General features: G+C 39.1%; 2 protein-coding genes across 2 annotated transcripts; both read left to right on the forward strand.

The window, feature by feature from the left end:
• Window positions 1-1,123: 1,123 nt before the first annotated feature.
• Window positions 1,124-11,603, forward strand: LOC128974452 (putative short-chain dehydrogenase/reductase family 42E member 2). The gene is made up of 11 exons (XM_054391084.1): window positions 1,124-1,354; window positions 3,514-3,609; window positions 4,390-4,450; window positions 6,551-6,669; window positions 7,606-7,681; window positions 7,864-7,946; window positions 8,499-8,636; window positions 9,904-9,969; window positions 10,441-10,504; window positions 11,188-11,261; window positions 11,400-11,603. Exons 1-11 carry the CDS (start codon window positions 1,124-1,126, stop codon window positions 11,601-11,603), a joined length of 1,212 nt encoding a protein of 403 aa, XP_054247059.1.
• A 4,424-nt stretch (window positions 11,604-16,027) lies between these two features.
• LOC128974450 (putative short-chain dehydrogenase/reductase family 42E member 2) lies at window positions 16,028-25,630 on the forward strand. Its single transcript, XM_054391083.1, has 11 exons — window positions 16,028-16,357; window positions 16,865-16,960; window positions 17,830-17,887; window positions 18,519-18,637; window positions 19,528-19,603; window positions 20,961-21,043; window positions 22,266-22,403; window positions 23,391-23,456; window positions 24,291-24,354; window positions 25,050-25,123; window positions 25,382-25,630. The coding sequence occupies exons 1-11, from the start codon at window positions 16,028-16,030 to the stop codon at window positions 25,628-25,630; spliced, it is 1,353 nt and encodes a 450-aa protein (XP_054247058.1).
• Window positions 25,631-25,678: the final 48 nt, after the last annotated feature.

Here is a 25,678-nt window from a genome sequence, read left to right on the forward strand (position 1 = left end):
GCCATGGTTAATTACCTGTGCCCAGCTGGTGGAAGATGATGTACTCTCACGTGAGGGCACATTGCTATGGGGACCCGCTTCAGCTATGACAAAGCCATAATAATCTGCAGGAAATGAGTCCGTATTCCTACGTTAGACTCACAGGCACCCAGTTTGGCTCCCACTTTACAGTGACTTAATTGGACAGATTCCAGATGGATTTATCCTGGATTTCTACTTGGGGATATAAGAGCCTAGGCTAATGTGTAAAGACCATGCAAGGAATCGAGACAATAGGGGCTGTCTCCGGGGGAAAATGAACTGGACTAATGTATCAGGATATATTGTGACCTGGGATGCCAGTCATTTTAACTGAAAAATACTAAAGTGAAGTGATTATTGTGGAATAAACTCATTTTAAAGACAGAACAAAGTATACAGGTGGGTAACTGTCACAGAATGATACTTTAATCAGTAGATGAATTCAAAGGGAAGAATGGCTTCTCTCTTCTGTTCCTTGTCAGTTCAGCTGTAAGTGAATGCCCCAATTGGAACAGTATGGACATAAGTTAGTAAGAGCTAGATTGAAAGCTGAATATATTTAGTGTGTAATCAGAAAAGTTTGAAATGGTGACAAAAGTGAAGAACTGGGACCCAAATGTGAAATAAAGTGGATTTTAAAAGCAGAATCAATCCTTTCTTATATTCCTTATAATTTTTTTCCCTGACTAGTGGGATAACGTCTCTCTGGCATTAATGTATCAGAAGTCAGTGAGTTCTCAAGGATAAAACATTTGATATACCAAGCATTCAAAACTTTATTCAGACCTGTTAAGTGTGGGTAATATCTGTAAAATCCTGTGATTTCTCTTCACTACTGTATAGTATGAGACTTGTGGTTGTGAGAAGAGGAGTAAATCTTAGAATATAAAAATACTCAGACTCATTACTCATTGTACATAAAAACCTCACTAACAAAAATTACAAGTTTATACATTTTAAACATGCTAAGGTAATAGAAAATATGTATAAATAAAAATAGTATAGTCACAAAAGGAGCACTGTAACCTGGGAGTTACTGGAATGACCCAGATCTCATGGGATTATGCAGGAATTTTCAAGAGATTTCTATCTTGCAGTCATGATGCAAGAAGGATCCACAGAAGAGCTCTACAGCAGCCAACCATGTGAAGGCAAACTACAAGACCATGCTGGACCACTGGTTAACAGAAGCAGAAAGACACTGGTGACAGGAGGTGGAGGCTACCTGGGATACAATCTGGGATGTGCTCTTGTGAGGTCAGGAGTTGCTGCTGTTCTGTTTGACATACGGAAACCTAAATGGGAAATTCCAAATGGAGCAGAGTTTTTCAAGGTATGTTGAAATGACATATTTAACACCTGTGAAATACAAACTGGGAGTGTGTTGAGACAGGCAGGCATTGACTGTCCAGTGTCCAGTACAAGAAGGAAGGGCCATCAGGGGAAATGAGGAGGAGTCAGTTCAGTACAAAAAGAAGGCATTTTTTTATGCAGTGGGTAAAAGGCATGTACAAAGCCTAGCCAAAAAAATTAGTTCCATTGGAGGTAACTAAATAGGTAAAAAAAAATAGGCTAAAGAAATCCTCTGAATGAAAATACTTGGAGACTGGAAGAGTAGTCTTGGGAAGAAGTGTCATATATGCTTGTCCTGTGCCTGCTTTTCATAGGGCACCCATTTGTGTGCATTGATTCCTTTTGATTCTTAACATAGGGAATTTATTATGTCTGCCAAAGAGGGGAAATTAAAGAGATCTCAAATACTGAATAGCTCACAGCATTCTATGCAGGACAGCATCCCCCTCTAATCCCTGATGTGGGGAGCACCAGCTCCTCCTAGCTGCTTCCACCCATGCGTGTTTGGGGATCTGAATGTACCAGGGCACGCCAGCACCTTCGGCACGCTCCAGTCATCTGGCACAAGTTCTAGCCAGACACGGTATCATTCAGCTGATCTTGTCTGAGCACTTGGCATAAGAACTCTTTGACACTGTCACAAGAACTATGAAGTTGATGGCAAAGCTGAAAGTGATGATGGGATCTTTGTCCCAGGGATTATCAAGGTGATGCCAGCTTTTCTCCTGGCTACATCACCAGGTGGGAGAAGGGGTAAGGGAGGCAAAGTGGAATGCATGGCACTGCTTGGCATGGCTGTGCAGTGGGCAGAATACCAGGCTGAGCAAATCTTTTGTTTTACCTGGGATGGTTGTTCTTAAGTCCAAATTCATAAACAGCTTTCAGAGAATATGGAAGAGAGAGAAAGTATTACTGAGGAACCATTCAAAAACCATAAGCTTGATTTGTTAATGATATAAATCCACATCATTTGATTTAAGCTGATGGATGATGGCAATTTACATTTTCTAAGGGAGACCTGAGATCTAACAAACGATCTTCTGAGAACAACGGGGGTTTATAATTCAATTTTAAAAGAGTAACTATTACAAAGTATTGGGAATTGCCTAGAAAATGAAACTACAGAGTCCTAGTAAATGAAGTCATAAATCACTTCAGAGGTCTGAGCCCTGATCAGTGATTTGCTGATTGCTAATATCGTTTATACTTGATTGAAGGTAGAAAGTGGAAGTCAGACGTATCTGTGAAATACTTTGGCGACCTCAGAAGAAAAAAAAATGGAAAATTAAAGACTGTTTAGATTACCTCTTAATAATTACTTCCAGATATTTCTTTTGTGATTGTTCTATTGATTCCATTACAGTAAATTAAGCAATGCCTAATATTTTGATATATAATGCTGAAAAGACTGGTGTTTATATTTGTCTTGGTATCTATATGTATGTAGGGTATCATTTATATAGTATTACCTGGCATACAAAAATGCAATTTAATATTCTAAACACAGCATTTGATACTGGATACAGTGTGTTTGTGTTTAATACAGTGTAGGCTTGAATTCATGTCTTGCAATTACAATACACTAATGTATGCTGATACCCTATTAAATGCATATGGTGTATGCTCTTTTGGCTTAATCTTGTACAAAACTGTAACTAAATTTGTCATGTAGTGTGCATAAAGTAAAGCTTAGATGGCCAAAGAGACCTTTGTCCACTTTGCACAAGTTGGATCTTTATGTGCTAAGAAAAGGGGTTCTCGTGCTTGGTGATGCCATGGCAAACAGCTCAGCCCTTCCTGCTCTGATTTATTGTCCCTGGGGTTTGATTCTCCAGCCCTCAAGGGGAAGCTGCTCCCATTCAAGTCAAACAAGTTTTGCCAGCCTGCAAGCTGCAGGCCTAAGTGTGAAAATACGCATTATAATTGAACACAACAAGAGTCATATTTGTTTTGCAATAAAATACTCACAAAATTCTTACTCATGGATTCTTCTCCATGTCTATACTGTTTTATTTAATGACAGATAAGTGTTGTGAAAAATAGATCAACATTACTAATAGATTTTCCTTAATAGTCACAGTTAATACTAATTCTTTACAACTCTACCAGCCAAAAATCCATTTTTTTCTCCTTTTACAGGGTGATGTGAGGGATTACGAAGCAGTGTTCAAAGCATGTGAAGGGGTTGACTGTGTTTTCCATGTTGCTGCATGTGGAATGTCAGGATTAGAACAAGCAAGTACAATTTTTCCTAACGTTTTGTTATTTTTGTGAAAGCAGAGTTTTGCCTGCAAGTAGCAAAGATTGTAATTACATGATAGTTATGTCAGACAGAAATTAGTTATAAAAGTCAGGTCATCTACACAGGCAACAAGGGAGGTACCCCTTAAATAATAAAGCATGAAACCAATGTGCTACACAAAATAATCTAGAAAAATGAGATGATAGATTTAAAAGCTTGGATAAGAATGCAAATCCTTCCTTGATCTCAAGAATTGTGACAGTATTGCTCTAGAACTAGTATCTATGGATTTTCTTGTGAACATATAAGTCATGAAGAAGCAGACCAGCAGCTCAATATTATTATGCTAAATAACAATGATATACAGAGAGGGTGTTATCAAAAAAAGTCATAAAAATGTTAATTTGTTTCCAGGAACAGGACAGCTTGTCACTGGAACAAGAACTTGTGAAAACTTAAGGGAGCATAAACCCAACCAATAATTCCCAACTTTTTGATCATGGATTATCTATGATGTGACCAAACAAAAATGAAGCATTATCATTTCTTTTCAGATGCATTTTATCTTTCATTTTTCAACTTCATTTATTCACACACTGAACAAGACCATACAAATGAGAACTGCTGGAAATCCCTGTATGTCAGAAGAACAGAGAACTGTAACACATACCTCCCAAAAAGGTCACAGCTGGTTTAGATCTGGCAATTTTAACAATCGTATTGTGAACATGACTTGTTTAAGTAATTAGATATTGTGCAAACTCTGTTTCTAGCTTCAAAAGAAAGATCAGATTGAATCCATAAACGTTGGAGGCACGAAAATAATAATTGATGGTATGTACCTGGATTTTCTTTCTTTGCAAACATGAATTAAAACCCCTTTGAATTGGATGATGTCTTGGTAGTAAAATTAGGCTTTTCTCTCTCTGCTTTCAGAGTATGATACAAAGCTAGGGGTACAGATCTGTCCCCTAGTAAATTTGCCACTGGATTGAATTTGGGATAGGTTTACAACCTGGAATTCATCCTTTGGCAGACCAACTTGAACTCTTCTCCATGTACTGGTTATTTTTCCCCTGTTAGTCCATGCAATTTCACCACAGAAATTACATGAGAGAGATTGTACTGTTTGTTGTGTTGTAAATATTTGGTAACAGGAGCCATAGGTGTGTTAAGTGTATTTAGCTATTAGCATATTAATATAGACAATTTTCTGTGCTTTCTGGTCATCTTAACTGTGATCCAAATTTATTATATACTAATTTTTAACTTCTGTGTCTGGAAAATATTAGTTGATTTCTTTCTGTATATTCAGTTCCAGAAGGATCATTTCAAAGTGTAAATACCAAAGCTACTTCATCTTTGCTTTTTGCTCAAAATCAAATGGAAGAAAAAAAGGCAAAATGGCAAAAGCAGTTTTTATTTACAGTTATTTTCATGCTGCCTGTGTGTTATTACTGAAAGAAAAATGGCAGAAATAATTAGAGTGAAATGGTAGGCAAGTTAAACTCTAAATGAGTTAGAGGAGAAGTTGCCATATATTCCCTCTTTCTTACTCCAACCTCTGGACCCACAGGAACGCCCCATGTCCAATTTCCATAGGCTCCTAACAAAGCAAGAATCTGGGAGGAGCATGAACTTGTTAATCTACATTTTAATAATAGATTTTATTATTGTATTTTGTTCCAAATATTTACAACACAGTCATTACATTCATTATTTTCAAAATAATCCAATGAGCCAACTGGACTGAGTGATCTGTAGATTCTACAAATTCCTGACTTTGAATATTAATTCACTGAAGCTTTAGGAGCATTGTTAAATTAAAAGGAAATTTCTGTTATTCAAGTTTGCAGTGACATATATGCAGCAGAATTTAGACACAATATCTTAACACCCAACTGGCCTCCATAAGTAAGACTTTGTTTTGCAAATAATACTAATTTCAGTTGTATTGAAGGTACTGATTATACACTAACAGCCTGTGTTTCCTGCTAACATGTCATTTGTCACTTAGGAACAGATTGAGACAAGCACAGTTTTGTCACAAACAGGAGAGAGCTGGCACATCCTAGATGGCTTTACTTACCTGCAAAAGCATCTATGAGAATGCCTACTGCTCGCTGCTGAAACAGAGCAAAACATTAAAGCTGCCTTCCAATACCTGAAGGGATCCTACAGGAAGGCTGCAGAGGGAAGTTTCATAAGGGTGTCTAGAGAAAGGACAAGGGGAAGCTGAGGGAGAGCAGGGTTAGACTGGATCTTAGGAAGAAGTTCTTCAGTATGAGGGGGGTGAGAGTCTGGAATAGGCTGCCCTGGGGGGGTGTTCGAGGCCAGGCTGGATGAGGCCTTCAGTAGCTGAGTCTAGTTGAGAGGTGTCCCTGTCCATGGCGGGGAGGTTGGAGTACATCATCTCTAAGGTGCCTTCCAACCTGAGCCATTCTATGATTCAATGATCCTACGAATAGTGGTCCACAGACAGGCTGATCTCTACAGTGCTACCCCTACAGAATGAAGCAGGGAGTTCTCAGTTTGATCACAAGAAGTGTTCGTACTCATCTCCTTTTCATTCAGTTTGTGAAATGAACATCTTTTAAGAAATGTTTCTGAAATAAATCAGGAATTTTACCCCCCCACAAACCAAGATAATTCCTCTATTCAGCTGATGACTACCATTCAGTGGTGATATGAGAGCTGCAGGTACCTAATCATGAAATGTGTGGTGACCACATTATGTAGCATTTACATAGTAGGTATTTGGGATTTCAAACACCAGGTGAATGAAAGATAATATTATATTAAATGCTAAGTTCATGTTAAATTTAAAATATTAGTTCTGCTATAAAAGTAATGTTTGTTTACAAAAGGAGAAGCTGTTCATGTGCTGTTTCTCACTCTTTGTTTTAAAATTATTTATTTTGTATACCTTTTTAGTCTGCAAACAAAGGAATATCCCTAGACTGATCTATACCAGTACAGTGAATGTGGTATTTGGAGGGAATCCTATTGAAGAAGGAGATGAAGAAACTGTGCCATATTTTCCACTGGAAAAGGTACTTTATTCATGTGATGAACCCTAAATAAGACTGGCTGCTACTCTATTGGTGCCTCCTGAGATACTGAGCTGGAGATGTCAGTTTCTGCACAGCACCTCAGACTTCTGAGAAAGCATTTCAGGAATTTACAAGTAGTTGTATATGTCCGAGCCCTAACCATATATTTTGTCTAACGGTTATCATGCAGTAGCAAGCAGCAGAGGTAGATAGGCTATGAAGGGAGGTGGAGAGGTAGATGAAACTACCTGAGAGCAGAAAAACTTTTCATGGTGAGATTTTCAGGTGTCCTTTTAAACATAAAGGCTGGCAACACAAAATTCAACAGATACATAAATAGCCTTGTGTGGACGAGTAATCACTAAACCAGCCTGTGATAACTGTGTTTAGAATTATAGTGTTTAAAAACTTGAGTGCAATTATTAAAGATACAGCTGGGAGGCCGTTATTTATCACTTCTCAAATAGCTTCAGTAAGAGAGTAAAACATTTTGAGGAAAGTTGGAATTTTCAATTTCATATTTAACCTACTGCTTCAAAAGTATTTTTCCAATTCAAAATGGATGGTTTTTTTCCAAACAAAATTACCTGACCCACCAGAACATTTGGGTTGATACTAATTTTTTCAGTACATCCAACATATAAAGTGAGTTAAGCAAATACTGCTGGACTTAAATTCACTCTGAAGCTAAACTTGTGCAATTAAAATGTAAATCTGATATATAGATTTGTATAATATGTAAGTCTTTGTCATAAAGGAAGTATATATGTGCTATATCTTGTTGTTATTCTATTATTATATCTTGTCATGTTTGGTTTTACTCAACTGACTCTACAAGCTGTCTAGATTTAAATGTAATCAGACACAAACAGTAACTTTGCCTTTACAGATGCAATAATGAGATTAAAATTGATCATATTCTGCCTTTCTTTATAGCAATTTAATCATTATTCTAGGACAAAGGCAATTGCAGACCAAATGATTCTTGCTGCTAATGGAACTTTGCTCAAAGGTACATATAAAACTTTTGCGGTTTTCCTATCACTAGTAGTGCTGATGGGTAGCCTGTTCTCAAGTTAGTCATTTATCAATAAATAGCATATTTTAAATTAACTGAATTTAAGTTAACAATACATGTCAGCATATGTTGATATCAGAGCCATCTGAAAAATCACATTTTGTTCTCTCTTCAAGGAGGGGATAAGCTCCACACTTGTGTGCTTCGTCCACCAGGCATATATGGACCAGAAGAGCAGCAGCACCTGCCACGAGTAGCTGTATGTTTTATATAGTCAGCTCTGGAGGACACTACAAGTAGTTGTAAGGGCATAACATAAGTGGAAGTATCATGATTACAGTTGTTAACAATTCCTCTGGGAAGACTATGAAAGCTTGGTGACAGGGCACAGTATGCAAGACAACAAATAGCGTGATGTGAGCATTGCAGAAATGGCAAGGATCAGGCTGTGCTTTTACAGGTTCACAGACTGCATCAGGTTTGAAGGGACCCTCAAAGGTAGTCTTGTTCAACCCCCTTGCAGTGAGCAGGGACAAAGGAAAAAATGTGAGGCTGAAAGGTCATGGCAATGGAAATGTTGTCTTTTAAATATACACGTGAGTTTCATCCAGACACTGTAATGTCACTGTATTTTAACACTGTATCAGTGCAACAGCCTTGGATTTATAAAACCACCAAGTAGTTGTTTGGTCTTGTGCCATAACTATACACAAATACAAGCAAATTCCAAGCAAATTCTTAGCAAAAGTGAGTACATCATACTGCATAATGAAAGGAAAATGTAGTTGTTTCACATTTTCTGTTTCTACAGGTAAATATCCAGCGGAGACTATTTAACTTCAAGTTTGGGAATCAAAAAGTTCAGATGAACTGGGTCCACATAGGAAATCTAGTGCAAGCTCACTTACTAGCTGCTGAGGCTCTCACCTCTGAGAAGGGTTATGTAGCTGTAAGTAAACAATATGAACATTGTGTGACAGTAGCTTTAGCTCTCAAATAGGTTTAATTTTGGATATTTTGAGACCAAAGATTCTCCAAAAGGTTGTGTGCTAAATTCTCAAAAATGGCATGTGGCTCCACAAGCACATGGGCAGTGCAAATGCAAATACATTCTGCTACTGTCTTGATGCTGGTGGGTTTTCTGTTTTGAAAATACAGTATTTCTTGTTTGAGTAAGGAAAATACTATTTTAGTATTTTAATTTAGTATTATTCACCATCACACAAATGTATATAATCTGTTATTATTTTGAAAATATGTTCTGATTGTAGATACCACAAATTTAGAGCAACCATTCTGAGGCATTCCAGTTTAATTTTCAGGGTTGAAAATTCCGAAGAGATCTACAAAACTAATGGACAATTTGAACAGGTTTTTCTTTTTCTTCCACTGGTCCTAATTGCAGCAGCAGCCTGAGGACTGTGAAGCATTACAGAACTGACAGTGTGGCAGCAGCTGCTACTTTCACAGTTCATGAAGGCTCCAGCTTCATATATATTGGTAGAAACATACAGACAGCAGGTACAGATACATCTGAACATCCCTCTGTATACTGTCAACTAGTTAAGCGGTTGGAAGCTAGAAGGCTGTTCTAGAGTGATGTAATGCCCAGATTCTCAGGGTCTGAGTGGTTGCTCACGTGTTCGTAGCGCTCCACAGTTGGACAGACTCCTCATCCAGAGCATAGCTGTCAAGGAAGTATTGTCTGCACGTTTATAAGGCTGGAAGAACACAAAGGGAAGTAAAAAATGGATTAGGCACTGTGACATATCCCACAGAATGCATACTATGGAGTTTGTTTTAAATCAGAAGTTTAGGCAGAGTTGGAACTTCCTCTCAAAAACCTGTGTTTATTAAATGCCATCGATGCTGCCACTTCTGTTGAACTCATGAAGATAATTCTGTCCCCTGCACATCATGCCCATGCACTTAATGCCTTAACAGTTGGATTGCTACAGAGTGAAATCAAAGTCTGATCTACATTACACCATAGTCAATCATAATTATCTCTACTACCACCCAAAAGTATGGGGAACTTTTGAGATCGCAGTGGAGTCCAATGAAGGCAGTTTGCTGAGCTGATTTGCATGCATTCACCATAAGCATGCTGGTGTCTTATTCACAAAATCTAGACAGATAAGTAGGTATGAGAGAGAAAGAAAATGCCATCTCATGTAGAGTGTTTTCCTAATTGTTTTTCTCTGCTTCTCGAACAGAGTGGTCAGGCGTACTACATACACGATGGTGAGAACGTCATCTTCTCGGAGTGGATAGACCCTCTGGTGTGTAGTGCTCATGCATCTAGCTGTAATGCACTCTAAGGGCCCTAGTTACAGCCTTAACTAAATGGAATTCAGTGCATGTTAATTACTGAATTATTTAACATTGGAGTCAGTCCTGTTCTCCCTGCATATCCTAACGTTCCACTGGCTTTAAAGGAAGATCTGGATATACATAACTGGAATTTGGCCTTTATTGTTTTGAGAGAATTTAGCTGAGAGTTATAGAAGCAGCTACAAAACAGCAGCATTTCTGTACAATGAGCTTACAGTGCATGAAAAGTTGTACTATTAGCATCTGGCAGCCTTTTGTAACCACTGTTTATTTTTGTTCTGCCATCAAGTGCAGCATTAAAGGAAGACCATTTAGAATCATATCTTAAAAGTTTAAAAAGAGGCAACATTTTTTTTTCCATTTTCATGCTTCATTGACACCAAATATTCTGTTATTTTTTCATTTTTTTCCCCTTCTAGTTTGAAAAATTAGGCTACAGGAAACCCTGGATCCACATTCCTGTTCTCCTGGTTCATATAGCAGGTAAAAATAATAAAAATACATACTTAATCATTGTGCAATTAATTTTTTAATTTATTTTCAAATGCCTGTAAAACTGTATTATTGATTTATGTAATGCAGAGACTCAAACTGTAGGAATTGCATAATTTCAAATTATTCTAATTAATATTAATGTGAAGGGCAAGTGTCAGAAGGACAGAGCCAGACTCTGCTCGGTGATGTCCAATGATAGGACAAGGGGCAGTAGGTGCAAGCTGAAGAAGATGAGGTTCCACATTAACATAAGGAAAAACTTTTTCACTGTTGAGGATGACAGAGCCCTGGAGCAGGCTGCCTAGAGAGGTTGTGGAGTCTCCTCTGGAGACATTCAAAACCCACCTGGATGCATTCCTGTGTGACTTACTCTCGGTGATCCTGCTCTGGCAGGGGCGTTGAACTGGATGATCTTTTGAGGTCCCTTCCAACCCCTAACATTCTGTGATTCTGTGTGTAATAATAATCTCTTATGCCATTTGGCATTAACGACACTAGACAAAAGCCATTAATAAACTGAGTCCATTAGGTACTTTATAAATTAAACAATGTCTTCTGCCACCTAAATAACATCCTCTGGTATTAGTAGGAATTACAGGATGTGCAATGTCAGCATTATATCAGTTTATTGTTGTCCATTTGACTCATTAAGTAACTTTTCTGTTTCACAGCTATTGTGATGGAATATCTACACCTGATACTAAGGCCAGTTTTTAGCTTTACCCCTTTCTTGACAAGGAGTGAGGTAAATACGTATCTATCTATCTATCTATCTATCTATCTATCTATCTATCTATCTATCTATCTATCTTGGGTATTTTCATCCAAGTTCTAGAAAATCAGTCATTAAGGTCACTTCTGTAACTGTCCTTTTGGATTTTAGGTGTGGAATGTTACTGTAACTCACACTTTCCGAATAGACAAGGCAAGAAACCAGCTTGGTTACAATCCAAAGAAATTCTCATTTGCTGATTCTGTGGATCATTACCTGAAAACAAGACCTGCTTCCCAAGAAGATCACACACTCCTTAAAGGGATCTTTGCTTTTGGCATTTTGTTGAGTTTGATCATTCTTTCTTTCTTCTAAAACAACTAGCCACCTGTTTCAGAAAACAGTTTTTGTTTTGGAATATTAATGATCTGGTCGTAGTACATTCCTCAAAAGTATGGACTTTTTCTTCATGATGATGATATGGCATCTTTCTGATCTCATTAAAAAACCCACAAAACTGAAAATACAGGACACATCAGGAAGTATTCCCAAAGGACAATGCAGTGTCACAAGATCAAAGGATGCAGGATGTAGTTTTAATGACTCTTTGCTAATGGATTGCTTCCTGCTGAGAATGATTTTCTTAAACTGGTCATTCAGGAGGGTAAGAAATTAGAAGAGGAACCATTTTAGGACTGCAGTGTTGTAACAGGTCCAGTAGCTCCAATGAAGAAAAGGCTGACTGAACAATTCCTCTGATGAAGCCACTGCTACAACTACTGTGTGTCAGTATGAGGGATTATGAAGACCTGGGAAATAGCACCAAAGATATGAAACATAAATATGAGTAATAGGTGGTGAGAGGACTGAAAATTACACTTATGTAAAGATAATTTTATGTTCAAAAGCTTTGTAAAAAATGTAATTAATAACATTAGGTGTGTTTATAAAGCAAACACTGTTCTTTCAATGCAATAATAAACAAACACTGTAATTAAGCAGCCAAACACTGTAATTAAGCAGCCAGGGGGATGGGGAGGGTACATAAGACCTGGGAGTTCAGCAAGCTGTTTCTGCTACCTTGTCTTGTAAATGAAGGCAAATCCATAACCCTGTAGCAGGCACACTGTGCATTCAGAGAACTGCCATTTCAGGGGGAGCAGCCAAGCCAACCACTAAGACCCAATAAAGGACCCAGCCTTTCTTGTCTCCCCTTCTGAAGATTTACATACCTTAGCTGGGCAGCCTGAGCCACACATGCTACACATGTACTACACATACATGTACCACGTGTAGCCCAGATGGATTTTCGTAAGGCTACCTGTCAGAAGATTTTTCTCAGGGAGCAGTTGCTCCCTCTCTTGCTCTCCATGTGGATCAGGAGAGCTGGACTGGCCAGGGTGGGTCACAGAAAAGAGTGGTGGAAAAGCTCTGCCATCTTATTATCTCTAGTCTGTGTTTATCTTATCTCTCTCTTACATATTACAGGATCTTTAAGACCAGACTTTCACTGCATTCTTAAATTTACAGGCTACACAGGAGGGCTAACAGCACCCCTACAAGCTAAAACATTATAGGTAAAGGACAGCATACAGTGACAGGAAAATGTGTGAGCAACCACTGCTACTGCAGCTTACGTGAGCAAAGATTTGTTTCACTCTTTTTTTTTTTTTTCCCTTTAAACAAACAGTTTTGGGTGCAGTGGGTCTGGATTTGCATTTGGAAATTGTCCTTTGTCTGTATCAACTGAGCTCATGCTATACCTTCACTGGGGGACTGCTCAGTCCTCTCTCCTGTTCCTGACTACATGTTGTTGGAGAATTTAGAGATATTCAGTATACATGACACCTTTATCCAAGTTTGATTAAAACTCAAGTCCACACTTTACCAGCCCAGAGGTGGAGCTGACTGACAGACAAGCAGGCACTGCAGGAGGTGCATCTTAAGCCTCATTTCTCTAGAAATGCAGAACAGAAAACCACGAGTGTAAAGTTACTTCCCAGAGTGAGCGTTTCAACTGTATGCAAACATTCCATTTGCTTTTAAATTAGTTATGAACCTTTCATATATTGCTTTTATTAGACTAATAGCTCAGGACTCCATCCCAAACTACAGCAACGCTTTTCAGAAGAGACGTCAGGCAGCAGAGTGCAGCCCAGCAGAAGCACAGGCTGTGGCCTTTTCTGGATGCTCCTCAGTAAGGACTAACCAAGGAATTCTCTGGCTTTGCAGGTGTGAGTCCCCACACAGCCCCACCATTCTCGTCCAGTAACACCACACCTCTGTTATTTCAGGTAAGATGCTATATATGTTAGTAGTGATTAGTACTAAGTGGGTTTGTTAAGCAGATTTATCTTTATTACAAATCCAGTATTTGAAGCTTTGAGACAACTTTCAGGCTTGGTCTGGAATAGCCACCTGTCCCCAGCCTTCACTGGCTATTGTTGGAGTTACTTATGCTCTACCATAACTACAAGTGTGTCTTTAAATGATTAAAATTTAATACGAACATTCAGACATGGCACACTTATAATGAGGGAGGTAAAGGTGTTCAGAGTTTGGTTTTGTTTGTTTTTGGTGTGTTTTTTTTTTTTTTTTTTTTTTTTTTTTTTTTTTTTCCTGGGATGGCTAATTCTGAAACTCTGCAGCTCCTGATGTTTTTCACATCCTCCCAGGCACAAGAGACCACAGAGCCAAACAGAGACCCGCTGCCAGCTCGGGAGGGCAGGGACCTTAGTGCCTGTTTGTTTATATTTTCACTCTGGGAACTCTGGCTGTTTTGCAAATCTTTCTGATGCTCGGCATCTCTCTGAGCCATGTCCTGCCACCAGCTGTCCAACCAGTGATCAAGAGATGGTGTGTTTTTCCTGAACAACCTGTTCAACAGGTATCTCAGTGTGGACAGAACCCTAGCCACTGACAGGATGCTTTCGTGCAGTGGTCACGGCTGTATGAAGACACAAGGAGGTAAGAGCCACCATAGGATGCTCTGGGAAACCAGGAATGCTGTGGCATGCTCTGGGATCCAAGGAATGCTGTGGGATGCTATGAGACTCCGGGGATGCTCTGTGAACCCAGGAATGCTGTGAGAACCCAGGGATGCTCTGGCATGCTCTGGGAACTCAGGAATGCTATTGGATTCCAAGGAATGCTATAGGATCCCAGGGATGCTGTGGGCTCCCAAGGATGCTGCAAAATGAGTGGGGCTTAAGGCAGCTGTGGGACCCCAAGTAGGGCTGCGGGAGAAGCCACGGTCCCAAGGGGGTGTGGGACCTCGGGAGTGCAGTGGGGGAGGCCAGTGGTGTTGCAGGACCCCAAAGAGCCGGGCCCGACCCATGTGCGGGGCCAGCGGGTGCGGCAGGAGCGTGGGGAACGGGACCGGCGGCTGAGGTGAGCGTCCCGCGGTGCGGCGGAAACTTTGGGTGCCGCTTCCTTCCCCTCGGCCTGGCCGGACCCGCAGCCACCCAACGGCCTTGGCGGGGCGGGAGGGCTGTGTGGGCAACAGCCCCAACGGTCCTGCCCCGCGGCGGGAGCCGGTCCTCGCCGGCGGTGAGGAGCACAGGGGCCGCCGACCGGAGCGCAGGAGCCGCCGACCGGAGCACGAGTTCTCTTGGCTCCCGGCCCCGCGTTGCCCAGGCAGATTTGCATGGGAGATGCAGGAGCTCGGGTGACTCTTAATCTTTTATTGCGGCACAGGGAAGCGAAATGGGTGAGGGAATAAAGCGGCAGCCACAGCCTCCAGAAGGCCTTGTCTGGCAGTGATCAACCTTTGACCCTTGCATAGATGGGAGAGGACCTCCACATTTAAGAAATGAACGATTCGCTGTTGCCTTTTTTTTTTTAACGGATTTACCGACCTTTTCTCTCACATACCAATTATTTTATCCCTGTTCCCCTGGAAAGCAAGGGATTTGATACCTGCCCTGTTCTCTGATACACCTTCTAAAAGTTATAAGTATCTGGCATTCCTCTTTCCTTCTGAAATCCTCGTATAGCTCAGCTCCATCCACTGCCAACAATAAATCCACAGCATATTCTTCATTTACACCCAGCTGCTGCTACTTAGAAAGGGGTTGAAAACACACTTTTACCTGATGCCTGTGATAAGGCAGGGACAAGTGGAAGAAGCATTACAGATTTCTTTTGCTCCAGCAGACATTTTGTGCTGCTGCTGTTCTGTTTGGCCCTTCTTGCTCGTTTCTTAGAAAGTTAAATGCAGTATGTTCATCTTTAGAGTTTTCCTGACAGTTGAAGATTTCAGATTTAGGTGTGGCCTCTGTGTCCCATCTGACCCCTAAAGGCCATTTCTGGCCTTGTGACAGATCAGAAGGAATTAAATGAAGACAGCATTTCACATAGGCAGCAACCTCTCTTCTACCAATAACAATGCCCTGTACCATTGTTCTAACTTTGCCCCATATATAGAAAATATTTGAATCCATGTTCTCTGCATTAGGGACCTTCTTTATTACATTTCTAGGGGCTTGGTGGTATGTTATTTTTTTTTTAGGTTTATTATTCTGTTTACCACTTGCAAACAATATTTAATCTAAAACATGCCACCTTTCCTATTTGTTTCCAGGCTGCTGCCTTTAAGAAAGTATACAGACATCTTAAACATTTGTAAAATGTGAAAATTACAATTCAACAAAGAATGAAGCAGAAAATTTAAATGAGTATTTTAAAAGAAATCTTTCAAATCTGGAAAGTTTGTAGTTACTGTTTTGCTTTCATCTTTATCTCTCTTAAACAGGTTGCATTAAAGTAAAGCTTTGCTGCTGTGAATAGAGCTCATTAACATGAAAGTCACTGGAATTGTCTGTGTCCAGGAGTGCTATGGAGCAGTTTTCAACATGGAGGAGAAATTGTTGCATGTGTCTGGTAACAGAAGACAGTATTTCACTGACAGAAAACTTGTCGTGAGTGGAGTAGCAACACTCTGGCACCAAACCTCTGACTCCCAAGAGAAGGGAAATGGTGCAAAAAGTATGAGAGCAGTGGTGACAGGAGGTGGAGGCTACTTTGGATACAAACTAGGATGTGCTCTTGCCAATGCAGGAGCTTCAGTTGTTCTGTATGACATACACAAGCCTATCTGGGAAATTCCTAATGGAATAGTATGTATCCAGGTATGATAAACTCTGTTCTCACAACAGAAAATATTCATTTGCCCTTTTCTATAATGTCTTGTTAGTTTTCCCTGAATCCAAATACCTAATTGCAAATTACTGCAGATTTCAGTAACCTTCAGTCCCACAGGATTTTTGGTCAACTGATTTTAGTATATCTGAAGTAAGTAAAACAATGAAACCTGTAATGTGTAGCACAAAGCAGCCATTTCATCTCTAGGCCATGAAATACTTCTCAGGACCCAGCCACCACCCTCATCTGTGCCATAGCTTAATCCTCTGTAGAATGAACACAGGTTTCATGAAGCTTAATGAATGTTTTTGAAGTCCTTTGAGTTCTATGGAAGAAAAGTAAGATCATCAGCAAGTACTAAAACAGGCTTAGTTTTCAGTCCCAAGATGTACAGTGAGTACATGTATGCATGCCTCTGTGCTAACCCACTGGATGACGAATGCTAACCTGCAGCTTTGATTTCAAGTTCAAATATGTTTTCTTATGTATTACAGGCAGATGTCAGGGATTATGATGCCATATTTGCAGCCTGTGAAGGGGCTGATTGTGTGTTTCATGTAGCTTCATATGGAATGTCAGGAAGAGAGCAAGTGAGTCCAGGTCGTTTTGGCATGCTGTTTTGGTAGATTGCTCTGTGCAAACTGCTGTGCTAGCTGCAAGCTGTCTGCTTACAGCACTGTTTTCCTAGTTGTGAAATTATTTCCTCCCCATTAAAAGCTCCCTGGAAGGGTTTCTGAAGTTGAAATGGCATTGAAGAGTTCTGAAATAACTCTGAGGACAAAAAAGAAAGAGAAGGGAGGCTGGTTCCCTCCAAAACCTTTACACCTCAGAGTTCCATGGGAAAATGGCAGGATCAAGAAATAAAACCTGAACTAAATTATAAATTATTTTATGTAACTAAATTATAACAACAGCTGTGTTCCAAGTCTTGCTTTGTTTGCCATTACTGGGTAAAAATCTGTAAGGGTGTACCTGATATAGGACTCTAAGCCACAGTTTTCATGATCAGAGTCACAAACACCCCCTTCCTTACTATATTTAATAAAAGGAACTTCAGAAATTACCTTAGCTGGGGTAGAACAGCTCGATCAAAGATGTTTGCAGCTGAGCAGTGCATACTTGGAATTGCTCTGGGTAGAGGCAGCTAGTCACTGAAGTGCTACTGAAACATTAATATTTAACATATTGCTGCAAGACCTGTAACAACTGAAAATGTATGTTTGGAAGCACTGTGATGCTTTGCTTCATGCAGGCTAGTCTGTGCAACTGCAAGAAAAATACAGGCATAGATTAAAAATAATGATTTGACTTCTTGAAGACTGGAACAGCAGTCTAAATGCTCTTTTTTATCATCAAAGCACTAAGTTCAGTACCTTCATCTGGGGACATTTACAGCATCCCACTGTTGAATTTCAAATGGATTATTATTAAAAATTGCACCATTTCTTTATACTCCTAGTTGCACAGAGAAGAGATTGAAACTGTAAACATTAATGGAACAAGATTTATTATTGATGGTATGTATCTAACCTTGCCACTGGGTGTTAGTATAGCATATCAAAATATTATACCACTTGGAAAAGGCCAGTTGGCTCTTTTTTTGGTACACACTATTTTTTACGTTTTTGGCAGAAGGGGAGGAAATGTGTGGTTGTTTTTTCCTCTGTGTGTGTGAAATGAGAGCCAGCATTGTAGCTCAGCTGCTTCAGCTCTTCCTCACCACGTTTGATCTGGTGTCAGAATTCCCATCCATATAAGGACTTAACCATTTCCAGCTGTATTTCATAGCAGTTAGCCTCGCTGCTATCTCATAGCTTGTGTACAGGCAGTGGGCAGCCCTTGGAGCAGATGGACTGCAGCCACCTGCCTGGCTGGAGCTGAAGGCCATCTCCACAGGCTGTTAGAAGCTCACCCCAAGGAATAGTGTGATCTTCAGCATCCAAATCAGGATGTGCTGAGTTATAAAGCAGTTAGTTCTATGCAGTTTCCTTCCTTTAAAATACGCTTTGCATTTTAAACTGCTCAGCTCTAAAATTGAAGGATTTGCTCTTCTAAGATTTGACAGTTTCTCAGAAAAAGATTATACAAACTTTATTCCCATATTTTTTCATTTTCCACTAAGCTAATTTACTTTATCCATTGCCACAGCCTGCAAACAAAGGAACATTGCTAGACTGATCTACACCAGTACAGTAAACGTGGTGTTTGGAGGGCTTCCTATTGAGGATGGTGATGAGGAAACTGTGCCATATTTTCCAATCGAAAAGGTATTTTGGCTGTTATGTTTGCAGGTTTCCTCTTTGCTTACTTCCTTGTTTCTGCCAGAATCCAGGTACAAGAAAGAAAACTCTTACACCCTTTGCTGTCTGCACCCTTGAGACATCAGTTTTACGTGCACTGTGGTATATGTTTCTTTGTTTCCTATCAAGGCCTTGATTTTGGAAAGTAACTCATAGAGTGTCCCATTAGCATTCATGAAATTCTACCTGGACACTGGGATTGTGTCATGCCTTGGTGCCTCTTAAGCCATTTATTATTTATATGATTTTTCTGTTTCTCCCTCATTGAAAATTACCTGTATTCAGTGTAGAGCTGATATGGAAAAGCAGCCTATTTTTATGTACTTTTATTACATGTAATTGAGGAAAGTACTTTTGGATGCTTTGCATATACATTTATTTTTGTGTTTCTCCATCAAGTACTTGACAGTCTTTCAAGGAGTATAGATGAATAGAGAAAATACTGAATAACATTTTAAATAACACATCAAATAATAGTTCCTCTCAGACAGTGGCACAAGAAAGTGAACAAGGTAATTCAGGCCAGTTGTAATGTCTTCAAATTTGGCTTTTGACTTTTCCGTTACCTGGAAAAGAAATCCAGATTACAAAGCAGTGATCAGTTACATTCTTGGCAGCATTCAAAGCATACATATATTTATTGCTTCTCAGATGTGCTGAAATTAATTAACTGGATTTGCATAAAGAAAAATGCTTGTTTACCTTAGCAATATGCAAGTCTTTTATCCTAAACTAATACCCCACAGTTGCTGTATTTTGAGGTATTTGTAGCCGTCTGCTAAGTAAAACTAGCAAAGAGATGTTCCTGCTGTGTCATTTCAAGAACAGATGAAAACATATTTGCTTTTCCTTTGTAGCATGTTGACCATTATTCCAGAACCAAATCAATTGCAGAACAAATGGTACTAGCAGCTAATGGAACTCCACTAGCAGGTACTTTTGTCTTAGCATGAATCCATCATAGAATTTACTCCTTGTTCCTCACTAACATCCTGTATGCTGCATCAGTCCTTAATGAACATGATCATCCAGCATTTCTGAAATCAAGTTACCTATCCCATTCTCACACACTAAAAGCTTTTCAATTAAAAATCACTTCTAATGGTTTGTAAGTTAGGTAAGAGGTTTTATCATAGTAGCAATGAGCTCAGTGTGTTAATCAAAAAGATGAAGACAGCTATAAACAAAAATGAGTGTTTCATGTCACAGTATAATGCAACATAAGTAAAACATGAATGCTGAATAAATTGTTACACACACCCTGCAAATTATACATTAAAATCTGAAGAAGCCACCTGATACAACAGCCTGGAATTATTTATTAGTGCTTCCCAAAGTTTTCCATGTTGAGGAAGCCAGTTATACACTCGAATACTTGAGCTCACCTGTGGGATACTATAACTGCCAGTGCAAAACAAACTAATGTAAAGTGCAACATGATTCTATGTGACCAAGTGATACTGAGCTAAATTTAGCTATAGACAACTTACAGGAAAGGCTCTCTTCACTTGATACTTGCAAAGGGCTGTCAAGAGATGTAAAGTCATTGCTGGGCATTCCATTAGAATTATTTTGTTTAGAAAATATTTTTTTCCTTATATCCTCAGCATCTCTTCACATCAAAGCCCATCTGAATTTTAGGAGCAAGACACAGTTCGCATTTGTTAATGAAATTAGAACTAGTCAGTGTTCAAACATCCCATTTTATCCTGTGCCATTGCAGGAATGACTATTTTGCATGCTCTCAGGTATTACTAAGAACAATTACTAGCAGATGATGAACCAGCCAACTGATACACTTGGGAAGTGATTGGATTTTTATGATGATTCTTGCAGACCATTTTCCCACAGAAATTATCAAAAAGCTTCTACAGCAGTTCTAGTGGGAGCTGGCCGTGCCTGCTGTTGAGCAAAGCTTTCCCACAACAATTTTGTGTGAAATTACTTGGTTTCTTTCCACTTTCCTACCAATAACTTGCTCACTTCAGCAAACTCATCACCACAGTTGGCACGTTCATTCACTGCTTTGGCACCAAGGACTGGTTAGAAAGAGATTTGGAAGTATTGGTAATTTCTAGGAATCCAGCTGCTGGCAGGGCCTCTCTGAGTCTTACCTTGTTATTTGCATGTTCTGCTTCTGCCAACTTAATATGCAATATCTTGTGGCACGTGAGATTGTGAAGTTAATCTATTTCAGAGTAAGTTCTGCTACCGCAATCTTTTGTTCATACAAAGAAAGATAGAACCTAGTCATGTTAAAGTCACTGAAGAATGATCTTATCAATTCTAGGAGGTGGAATACTCCATACATGTGTTCTTCGCCCACCAGGAATCTATGGACCAGAAGAGCAAAGACACTTGCCAAGGCTAGCAGTATGTATTTAAATTTTTGGATCAGCAGAGTTTTCCATGACGTACAACAGCATCACTTAGAAAGTGACTGACCACCTTGTTGGGCAGTAATTCAACAACTCAGTCATCTGCTGAGCATATTGTAACTTGTTAGCAGGCACTAGATTACATGTGTAAGGAATGTACAGTGCATTAAGCCTTTTCTTGATACACAGACACATTATAAAGTCCAACTGTAATGCTTATACTATATAACATTCAGGCCAATCTATGATATTTCAAAGGTCTGTTTGCATGCAACTTACACCAAATGGTTTAAAATATTAATGAAGAGAGATACAGCAAAATATCTTATTTCCAGTCTCAACTATTAACAGCTTTCCTTAGCTGGTGAAACAGGTTCCAGAGTCGGAAGCACCTTCAGTATAATGGGTTGCTAAAGGGCAAGCAGCTGAGGTGCTCACATTGATTCATTTACTGTCTTCTAAACTGCAGGACAAGCAGTGTTTAGAATATCAGCCCTGAAGAGTAATATGGGTCAGAAATTTTGAAAGCATCAGCACAATTCTAATCTTGGGCACAGCTTTGAGGAACTAATGGATTCAAGCTTACCACATAATAGATATGTCTGCTTTGTGGCTGAGGTGCAGAATTAAATTGAAGTCAGCTGCAGGATACTTTTTTGTGCAGAATTAAATTGAAGCCAACCACAATGTACTTCATTGTCTTCTAAATAAAATCATTTTAAAGAATGGTGAAATGTCATTTTAGCTAAATTCAAGATGTTTGCTTTACGCTTCTAAATCCATTTAAGAGTTTATTTGATATATGAGCCCATTTTTGTGGCGTTATTCAACTGTCATGTTTTGCAGTTTGTAAAATGTATTAAATGAAGACTCTGACACCTTCTGTTTTTCTTGGCCAAAGTTATTTATTAAATTTGATCCAATTTTGTGAATACTTCTGAGCCACTCAGAACTGTACCTTACTTTTCCATATAACACTTTACTTATCCTTACAACAAACCTGTGGGGTTTCTAAATTCAGAAAACAGTGTTTAATATGTTCTTCAGTCCTTCCTCACCAGGAGTATTTTTAGAGCTTTCTGTATTTCTCATGCTTCTTTTTAATAGATTCATGTATTTTTTTAAAGTAGAGACAAACCTACAGTTAGCTGGACAAATGCACTGTACCTCATTTTAAAACCCATTTGCTTTGATTTCATGTTTGTTTATATTTACAGAAGAATATTGAGAGAGGGCTACTTAGCTTCAAGTTTGGGGATCCTTCTGCTAAAATGAATTGGGTGCATGCAGAGAATCTTGTACAAGCTCAGATTCTAGCTGCTGAAGCTCTGACCCCTGAGAAGAACTACATAGCTGTAAGTAAGCAGTAAAAGCACCAGTCTTCATTTGACAGGGGATCTTGACAGGGTATTTTGTACTGTAGTAATTCCTGTAGTAGCAGTAATTTAATGTTTGTGTTATGGTCCTTTAGCTTAGGTAGTTATCTGTGTTTTCAGTTGACAAGTGAACAGTGTAGGGCCCAGCAGCAGTCGCTGTGCAGTGTGTTAAGAGTTGGAGTATTCCGTTCTGTAAGACTGTCTTAACTTTCCATTTTTGTAATATAGTATTTGCCATTTTCCATATCTGGAAGGTGAGCAAAGAATGTTTGTGATGTCAAAAGTGAAACTGGAAGTTGGGCAGATGAATCCCCTGTTCCTCTGTATATAGGTCCAGATGTAATGTTCTGAAATGTGATAATCAGTTCTTCCCATACCATATGCAAATAATAGTCTATTTCATTTGAGTTCATTGATTTCAAAAATAGTTGCAATCACTTTCCTCCTTGTAAACAGTTTTGTGTTTGACCTAGAAACAGTACCCTAAAGTATATTAGAAATATTTTCAAAGGAGATTAAACCAAATTTTTAAAACCCCTAAAAGCAAAAGAGGTGACTTAGGCCTTGGTTACACCAGATGGAGTCTTACAGATGTCAGTGAACCTTCAGCACCCGAGAGCAGAGGATGTATCTCCATTTGGGGGGTGTGTGTTAACAGCACAAGTTAGGTACAACTCCACTTTCAGCAGGCTGGGTAATCTCTGCATAGTCAGTGCAGCCTTTCTGTGTAGGCATATCTGTAACAGAGAATTGATCCCAAGGCCTGTTAATCACATCAGTCACTCCAATTTGACTGTGCAGGTTAGTGGTTGAAGTACAGGTAGTTAGTTTGTTGACTTGATGTATACCCATGCGTATTTTATGTTGCTGTATTATTTCAAGCTATTCATAAGGAGTGAGATAAAGAAGTCAATATATGTGCAGTATTATTTTTACTAATTTGTCTCTTCTCTACCCCTTTAACAGAGTGGCCAGGTGTATTTCATTAATGATGGTGAAAAATTCAACCTCTTTGAATGGTTAACTCCACTTGTACGTGCAATGTATACTTCATATCCAACTACACTCATTTCTTTGACTGTATACAGCTTTTGTGTGCATGTTACAGCTGCTGTGTTTGCTTTGGGTATAAGAGTTCCCTTCTGAATATGTCTTTAATTCCTGCTTGAACTTCAGTGTGATTAGTACTGTAACAAAGGCTACCTAAAATACTGCATTAAAACAACTGTCTTCACTGAGCCCGAAGGACCATCTAAACCAGAATCTTCTTTGGAGCTGCTGCTATCTCCATTTCTTGGGCATGCATCTGTGTCTATTTTGGGTGGACAAAAAATACAAATCCTATTTATTAATCTGTATCATAGAATCACAGAATGGTCTGGGTTGGAAGGGACTTCCAAAGGTCATCTGTCCAACCTCCTCTGTAGTAAGCAGGGGCATCCTCAACTAGAGGAGGTTGCCCAGAGCCTTGTCGAGCCTCAACCAGCCTGTAATACAGATTCTTTTTAAAAGATCATTAACATAACTGTTAACTATATGTTAACAGAGTTCTATATACCTAATTTAACACTGTGACATAGTTATGTTAACTCTAGTTAACATAAATTAGGTATCAGCACACTCTGACATTTTGTTCAATGATTCTAAACCTTTGTTTTCCCCTTTAAGACTTCCTCTTGAAAATTACAGTGTCTGCATGTGCTATTTAACTGGAATCCCCTAGGAAAAAAAAGACAAATAGTAACAGCAATTATGAAATTTCTGGTTTATTAGTTAATACTTCCACAAATATATTTTTTATTGAAACTTTAAAACTTGAGGTTTCTGGGTTTTTTATTTTTTCACTGTTTTTTGTATTTCTTTCAGTTTGAAAGATTAGGTTGCAGTAAACCATGGATACGTATTCCTACTTCCTTAGTTTATGCATCAGGTACAAGTATTTTATCAACATTTCTCTTTCCTGTCCACACTACCCTTATTCCTGATTGTAATAGAATTTTTTTTTTCAATTTGCCCATAATTTTAATTTCCATGTATAAAAGTTTGATGTTGTAGGCTCATCTCGTGTGCAGCAGATAGGGGTGAAGTTCAGCTCTGTGAAGTGTGGTGGAAACAGACCGATCTGTTATTTAAGTCCCACAAAAAAACCCAGGCTTTCTGTAGGGCTTAACAGATAGATGCATAACTTTGGGGAGATATGGTTTAAAGATTCAAACACTAAAATAGACAACTTCATGAAATACACTGAAGAATATCTGCTTTGCTGCATGGGTGATTTCTTCTCCTGTACCCCATGCTTTCTCCCCATGAGCAGCTACAACAGAATCCAGCTTTGACTGTTATGTTTTCATCACGTTTTTTATGAAGTCTCAGGATTCTTTCACTAGATCTGTCACCAGCCTTCTGAACCCTTTTCACACAAGCACCTAATTCAGGCTGGTTGAAGTATTAAGATTAAACCAAATCCCTTGTGACCAAGTAGTCCTTTTGCTGTTAGTAACAGTGCCCTGAGCTCTTAGGTGTGTGATGATCCTTTGCTATCAAAGACACTGTGAGAGATGCCAAAGTCATAACTATGTAGCAATTTACTGTGCCTACCTCAAATAGAACTCTTTTGTTATGCAGCCATGATAATGGAATACCTTCATCTGATGCTGAAGCCATTTGTTGAGCTGTCCCCACTGCTGACCAGAAATGAGGTGAAGTCCTTGTTTGTAAACTCCCCTTAATTCTCATAGGATGCACAGAAGATTCTGCTTTGCAGCTTTCGATGCCTCTTTGGGCTTTCAAAATTCTCCTTTTTGAGTGAAGAATTTCTAAAATAATGCGATGTATGTCAACAGGACACTGATATAATGCTAAGAGGTGGAGGAATGTTTATTTTACATTTCCTTTAACTGTGTCTTTGCTGCCATTTACAGACTAATGGATTTCCCGTTGACTCTTTTGTCCTACAGGTACAGAACATTTCTACAACTCACACATTTCGAATAGACAAGGCACGGACTCAGCTGGGCTACAGCCCAGAGAAGTTTGCATTTGCCGATTCCGTGGACCATTACATAAAAACCAGACCAGAAACCCAGAATCATCACATCTTCCTCAAAGTTCTGCTTTCTTTAATTATTAGTTTAAGTTTGATCTTCCTTTCTTTAAGATTTGATGGTCTTTCAGTTTTGCATTTTTTTAAAGAAACACAACACTGACTGGAATAAACTCAGTTGCAGTGCTGCTACCTGGATTATCCTCATCTC

Source organism: Indicator indicator, chromosome 22 (genome assembly GCF_027791375.1).
Source record: "Indicator indicator isolate 239-I01 chromosome 22, UM_Iind_1.1, whole genome shotgun sequence".
Lineage (NCBI taxonomy): Eukaryota > Metazoa > Chordata > Aves > Piciformes > Indicatoridae > Indicator > Indicator indicator.

Coding starts and splice junctions, on each gene's coding strand:
- LOC128974452 (XM_054391084.1), top strand. CDS start 1,124: ATGCAAGAAGGATCCACAGAAGAGCTCTACAGCAGCCAACCATGTGAA. Junction 1,355..3,513: donor ATGGAGCAGAGTTTTTCAAG/GTATGTTGAAAT, acceptor CTCCTTTTACAG/GGTGATGTGAGGGATTACGA. Junction 9,970..10,440: donor CGGAGTGGATAGACCCTCTG/GTGTGTAGTGCT, acceptor TTCCCCTTCTAG/TTTGAAAAATTAGGCTACAG.
- LOC128974450 (XM_054391083.1), top strand. CDS start 16,028: ATGAAAGTCACTGGAATTGTCTGTGTCCAGGAGTGCTATGGAGCAGTT. Junction 21,044..22,265: donor GACACTTGCCAAGGCTAGCA/GTATGTATTTAA, acceptor TTATATTTACAG/AAGAATATTGAGAGAGGGCT. Junction 25,124..25,381: donor CACTGCTGACCAGAAATGAG/GTGAAGTCCTTG, acceptor TTTGTCCTACAG/GTACAGAACATTTCTACAAC.